Raw genomic sequence first — 6,267 nt, 5'->3', positions numbered from 1 at the left:
GTAATTTTTGATATTTTTTCTTCCTCTCTTTGGAAGGAGGCAGGCAGGCGTGGGGGAAAGAAGGAGGCGGAGGCGTGGGAGGGAGAGCCCGGGGTACAGACAAACATTCTCTTTATTGAGCTACACATGAATTTTTCCATTAGTCAGAGAAAGAGATTGGCAGTGTGTAATATATCACAGAAACCTCACTGATTGGTAATAGAAAGGCTTAGAAAGACCTGGCGCTTTTTATATATATATATATATAATATCTTTTTTTAAGTTTCCTCTTTATTTATTCATTTTCTTTTGAACAGGTGTGACTGCTCTTCTTCAGCAAAGGTAACTCGTAAAAGTGAAACTGTGAAGACGTCTGGTTACTAATCAAAGTAGAAATGACAAGGGATTGGTCATGAAAACAGTGGCTTCAATGTAAACACTACATTCGATTTTTCTTGTTTTTTATTATTTTTAAGTTATTTTTTTGTGGTTTTGTGTGTGTTTTTTAAAAGTTTTAAATTATTTTCATTCTTGCCTTTTTTTTTAAGTTTGCTTTTTAAAGTTTTTTTCTTTTTTTTTTTCCCCTTTTTTCTTATTTTGCAGCACAAACATCCCCACATGAGAGAGAAAACACCATTCACTAAAAGGGAGAGAGGACTGGGGCAGGAGAGGGGGAGAGAAAAGCAGCACAAAAAAGCATTCACTGGAAAGAGGTAAAAATAATAACAAAACGAAAACAAAAAAATACTCTAAACAAAAAATAAAAGAAACCAATATATATATATATTTGTATAGCCCTCCCTGATGTCCCTGGTCGGCCCTGAAGGAGGGATGAGGGGGACTATGGCTGGGGGGGCCGAGCTGTGCTTTTGGATACGGACCTGGAGAGTGAGCAGTGACCGGGAGCAGGGAGCTGCTAAACCAGGAGGGAAAAAATGGGAAAAACCCGCCGGCTCGGGCTGGTGAGGGCTTTGGCCTGAATTGGGGTGGGAATTCAGAAAATCCGACCTGAAACCCTGGGAAGGGAGCAGGAGGAGGATGCCCCACTGCAGCCTTCCCCCGGAACAGTCACGGTGGGAAATGGGAGAAGGTCTGCTTGTTTCTCTTTTTAGCTGTGACATGTGGCCGGGGGCAGTTTCCAATTTTTTCCCTCCTTCTTAAAAAAAAAAAAAAAAAAAAAAAAAAAAGAAAAGAAAAGAAAAGAAAAGAAAAGAAAAGAAAAGAAAAGAAAAGAAAAGAAAGAAAAATCTTTTTGTTTCTGAAGGTGGCAGCGGGGCCGGGGACAGGCAGGGGCAGCCCGGCCTTGCCCATGCTGGAAAAAAAACCAACAAAATAACAATAATTTAAAAAAGCCAACCCACAACAATGAATTATAATAATGATAATTAAAAATAGCAGCCCATGGTCAAATAACTGCTGGGAGGAGAACCGGAGTGCCCCCGGGCGCTGCCCTTTCCCCTTTCCCTGCCGGTACGGGGGAGCTGTGGGATGGTGGGGCCGGGCAGAGCCCCACAGGCCAGGCGTGCCCCAGGCCGGGACACCGCGGGCCGGAGGGAGGAGCCTGCTGGGACAAGGCGGTTCGAAAAAACAAACTAAAAAGGTGGGTGTGGATTTTTTTTATATATATATATACGTATATATATAATTTTTCCTTATGCCTTTTTATTTACCAACTCGCATGATTATGATCAACTCGCATGATTATGATGACTTTTTTTTCTCTCCTTCAATCTGTTTTTTTTCATTTCTTTTTTTTTATCTTTTTTTTTCCCCGCGTGTGTGTGTGTCTGTGTGTCTGTGTGTGGTTGCTTTGGGGTTGTTTTTTTTTTCCCGTTATTTTTATGTTTCTTTTCTCTCCTGGCGGCGGGACCGCCACCCAAGCAGTCGCTGAGCGCCGCGCGGGGTCAGTACAAGCCGCAGCCCCGCAGGTTGTTGGCAATGATGATGTCGGTGACGGCGTCAAAAACCACCTGGATGTTGTTCGTGTCTGTGGCACACGTCATGTGGCAGTAAATCTCCTTGTTGGGGGAGCGGTTTTTGCTCTCGAATTGTGCTTGGATGTAGGCGGCCGCATCTTCGTAGGTGTTGGGACCTGCGGGCAGAGCGGGGTCAGGCCTGAGGGCCGCGTCCCTCCCTCCCGGCACACCCGGCCCCGCGCTGCTCGCGGGGAGCTTTCATTGGAAGAGAAACGGGCAAAATTATTCATTTTCACCCACCCTCCCCTTCACCCCTTACAGGGTCCGTTTTCCTCCCATCTCCCTCCTTCCCACACCCATTACCCTTCTGCTCCCCCTCTGCCCCATTTTCCCTGAAAACATCACACCCAAGCCCTGTGGAGGGCTCCTCCTTCCCTGGGTGTTGCTGCTCTGCCCTCTCCCCTTTTCTCCCGGGAAGGGCAGGGCAGGGTCCCCCAGGCAGGGCAGGGTGCCCCAGGTGTGCCCAGCCGGCGAGCCTGAGGGATGTCCCCGCACAGGGACACCCCCACACTGCTCTTGGCCTGGAGGTGAATGGCCTGGTGGCCCCTCGGCCAGGCAGGGGCAGGGATGGCCAGGAGAGCTGGTGGCCACCCCAACATCACCCATGGACACCAGCTGTACCCCCTCGGTGGGGCTGAGCCCCCGTGTGCCCTGCCTGGGGTGGCTGAAGGGCTCACCCTGGCACTGGGGTGGTGCTGGTGGCCCAGGAGCCGTGTGGGGACACACGTGTGGTGACTGGGAAACCTCCCAGTTTTTGCTTTGGGAAGGTGGGCTGGAGAGGCGCCAGATGTTTGAGCCGAAAAATGTGCATTATTGCCTTAAGCTGCTTAGGGCAGCGGGAGAGGCTGCGCTGGCCCCTCGCGGGAAGCCACAAAGCTGAGTTACGCCCCTGAAATCGCCTTTGCGAGAGCTGCTATTATCTGGAGATTTATTTTCCTTTCCCAGCTCGCTGGTTCCCCTCGTTCCTGATGCAGTGGGTGGCCAAAGGAGAGGGAGGCTGGGCCGGTGCCACCGGGCTGTGCCCCTCCATGGGGTGGCCTGGCTGTGCCATACAGCTGCACATGGGACAGTCTGGATTGTTCTACCAGGTGAGGAAATGCTGGTGCCTTCGGGATGGAGAAGCCTGAATGCCTCTGGTGGAAATGCTGGTGTACTTATGCTGTGGGGGAATGGGTGCCATCTTGCTGGGGGACTTCCTTGTCCCCAGGGTTTGGCATCCAGGATGGATGTGCTCTGGGTGGAACAGTTCAGAGACACCTCAGTATCTGCAGGGGATGCTCGAGTCTGAATTTAAACTGGCTTTTTTCTTTCCCTTAGAGAATTCCAAAGGATCTATTCTTGCCCATCTTCTTGGTTATTTATCCTTTTCCCCAGGCCATGTTGGTTTCAGTACAAAATGGATGATTCTCTAGAGGTTCCACAGATTCCTGTTGTAAAGGGGCTCTTTCCTCCCCCAGCCACACCCAGCGTGAAGGCACTCCTGGAGGATACAGCCTGGAGGACCATGAGTCTTAGCTCCTCCTCTCACAGGAGATTCCCAGGAACCACCAGCAAACAGGATGGCTCCAGTGGTGGCCAGTCAGCTCCTGCCAAGTCTTCTTTCCACAGCTCCCTGTGCCCAGGCTCATTTCATCTCCTCTCCATTTGTCTTGATCCCCTCTCTGTCCCACCAGCTGCTCAGGCACCTTTGCCACAAGAACTGCCCCAGCCAGGACACAGCCCCAGCCCATGAGTGGGGTGCTGGAGCTGCATCACAGCTCATGAAGGTGCTTTTGCAGTGCTCCTGCACCCCCAAAGGCGCCCTGTCCCCTCTGTCCCCCCGGCCCCGGTGGCGCAGGGTGGGTGTCACAGCAGCTGTGCTGTGCCAGCCCCAGCACCTACCTGTGTACTCAGGGAAGCAGATGGTCAGAGGTGACTTCTTGATCTTCTCAGCAAATAGGTCTTTCTTGTTGAGGAAGAGAATGATGGAGGTATCGATGAAGAATTTGTTGTTACAGATGGAGTCGAAGAGCATGAGAGATTCGTGCATGCGGTTCTGCAAAGGGGAGCACAGAGGGCGAGAAGGGAGAGAGGAAGGCAAAGACAGAGTTAGAGGAGAGGAGAACATTTTTGTGAATTGAAATGGTTAGAAAGCAAAAAAATCTCTATAATAAGACAGTGGTAAATGTGAGCTGGTTACAAAGGTGGAGGAAATGGGGTATTGTGCTCCTCTTGGAGGCCAGGGCAGTTGTGGGGCTGCAGCTGATCCTCCCCCACAGCCCAGTGGGGCCACTCTAGAAGGGCAGACACTTGAAACCTCAAGGAAGAGCAGAGAAAAAAAGTCATTTGGTCCTCCCCTGCCACACCAAAGGAGTAGGGAAGGGGCCCTGTCTCTCTTCAGGGACTGGGTGCCCGTGAAGCATCCTTTGGAGAGCCCAAATAAAGGATGGACAGACAGCATCAGCCAGCAGCTTGGGCACACTTGGCATGGAGAGTGGGATGGAAGGGGCATTGGCCATCCCAGGGTGGCCCTATGGACCTGCCTGGAAGGGTACTTGGCCCTGAGTGGTGTCATTGTAGTGAGACCAGTGCCAAGGAATGGCCCAGAGCCTGGGGCAGGTCCTGTCCCTGGAAAAATCTTCAGCTCAGCTTTGAAAATACCCGTGCTGGCTGGGTGGCCCAAGGAGGTAACCTGCATGGTGGTAACCAGTACAGGTGCCTCTGCCAGCCCATTTCCCACCTCTCCTGAGAGTTCTGGGCTTGCAGGCTGCTCCAGGGAGACTTTAGGCTTGGAAAAACTTTGGTAGTAGCATAAGGGTAAATTTCTAAAAGCTATAGTTTTGTTGTTTTTTTTTTCCTTTTATTTTTTTCCATTTACATGTGGACAAAATCATAAACAGTAATTTTTCCCCTATGCTACCAAAGTTTCTTAAGAAGTGGAGAGCAGACAGCAGAACAGGAAGAGGTGAGGTGAGGTTGTCCTGTGCCCCACTGGGTGCCACAGGGCCCCACAGAGCAGGGTGCTCCCATGCAGGTGCATGCACTCAGTGTGAAGGTGCCACTGGACAGGACAGATCTGGCCCTCCAAGAGCTCCCAGGCATTTTCTCCATCATTAACTTGCTCTCAGAATCACCAGAAAGCCATTGCCTGCTAGTCCACTGACAGCTTTGGGGGACGTTTCAGGAAGCCCCTGTGCCCCTTTCCTTGTTTGTACCCAGCTCCTGGTGCAGACCCAGGGCTTGCTGAAATCTGGAGCTGCTGCCCCTCCCTGTGACCCCTGCTGGGGGCTGAGCCCCCCAGTTCTGGCTCGACTGCCTCAAGCTCACATGGGGACCCAGCTGCTCACAAAAGCCTTGTGGAAATCTCCTGGAAAGGCTCTGCAGTGGGTGGGCAACCCTTCTGCAGCAAACACCCCCCCACAACATCCCCCCACAACCCCTTTTTTGGAGGCACAGCAAAAGGGGGCTCTGGACTCACCAAAATCCCCGAGAACACGTGTGTTTGCTAATGAAATGATGACCCAATTACACATTTTGGAGTTTTCCATGAATGTTTTATTAGTGAGTCATTTTATTAGCTCCACTTCAACGGTAGCTTTTGCATGCAAAATTTAGCAGCTGTCTGATTTCATCTTGAAAGGCTTTGAGATTGCACTGTCGGTTCCTTGACAAAGAGTAGCTGGGGATGCCAGGCAGGCGCTTTCCAAAGCCTTGGGACTTCAATTTGATCCTTATCTTGAAATTAAAAAAAGGCTTTATTCATAGGGAAAACAGAAACTGCCACCAAAGGATGTGGTTCTTCTTGACTTGTGTTTGTTGCAAAATTGCTGGGTCTTGAGATTTTCATGGGGAGTATCAGGATGGGCTTTTCCTTGTTCATCTCCATTGTTGTCCTATATATGTATTTAATTAAATAAAGAAGCGATGGTGTTGGTAGAAGAGCAGCTGAAATAAAGCTTCTGCCCAGGGAAATGAGAATTCCCATTCAGGCAAAATAACCCTGATGACTTCAGGGTTCTGAACACCCAGGCAGAATCTGAGCAGGATGGTGTTCCGGAGAAAGTTCTAAAAATCCCCAGTATCAATACACAAAGCAAAATCCTTTCCCTCTCAGCCATTTACTTTTCTCAAAGCTGACCTGTAGTTCTGTCTGATTCACAGGATGGGCCATGTGGAAATTCCTGCCTGAGGATGGGTCCAGCTGAAGCCACATCACTGGAATTTGGTGAAGTCAATAGGAGCAATGGTTCATTTTCCTTTGCTGAGGTTTGTAGAAAATTTTCTCGGTTTCTTCAAGTTCATTACTTCTATATTATGCCCCAAATAATGGAAG

The 6,267-nt window shown here is 50.0% G+C and overlaps 1 protein-coding gene across 1 annotated transcript in view; it reads right to left on the bottom strand.

Moving 5' to 3' along the window:
- Positions 1-1,754: 1,754 nt before the first annotated feature.
- GNAO1 (G protein subunit alpha o1) overlaps positions 1,755-6,267 on the bottom strand; it is a 139,272-nt gene continuing 134,759 nt past the window's right edge. The window contains exons 7-8 of the mRNA XM_058813254.1: positions 3,837-3,990; positions 1,755-2,071 (exon numbers count right to left, since the gene is read on the bottom strand). Coding sequence (XP_058669237.1) covers positions 1,884-2,071; positions 3,837-3,990 — 342 coding nt within the window. The 3' untranslated portion in view covers positions 1,755-1,883. The remainder of the gene's footprint in view (positions 2,072-3,836; positions 3,991-6,267) is intronic.

This window comes from Ammospiza caudacuta, chromosome 13 (assembly GCF_027887145.1).
Source record: "Ammospiza caudacuta isolate bAmmCau1 chromosome 13, bAmmCau1.pri, whole genome shotgun sequence".
Classification (NCBI taxonomy): Eukaryota; Metazoa; Chordata; class Aves; order Passeriformes; family Passerellidae; genus Ammospiza; species Ammospiza caudacuta.
Note: the sequence above shows the minus strand (reverse complement) of the source record. Positions and strands in the feature narration are given on the sequence as shown.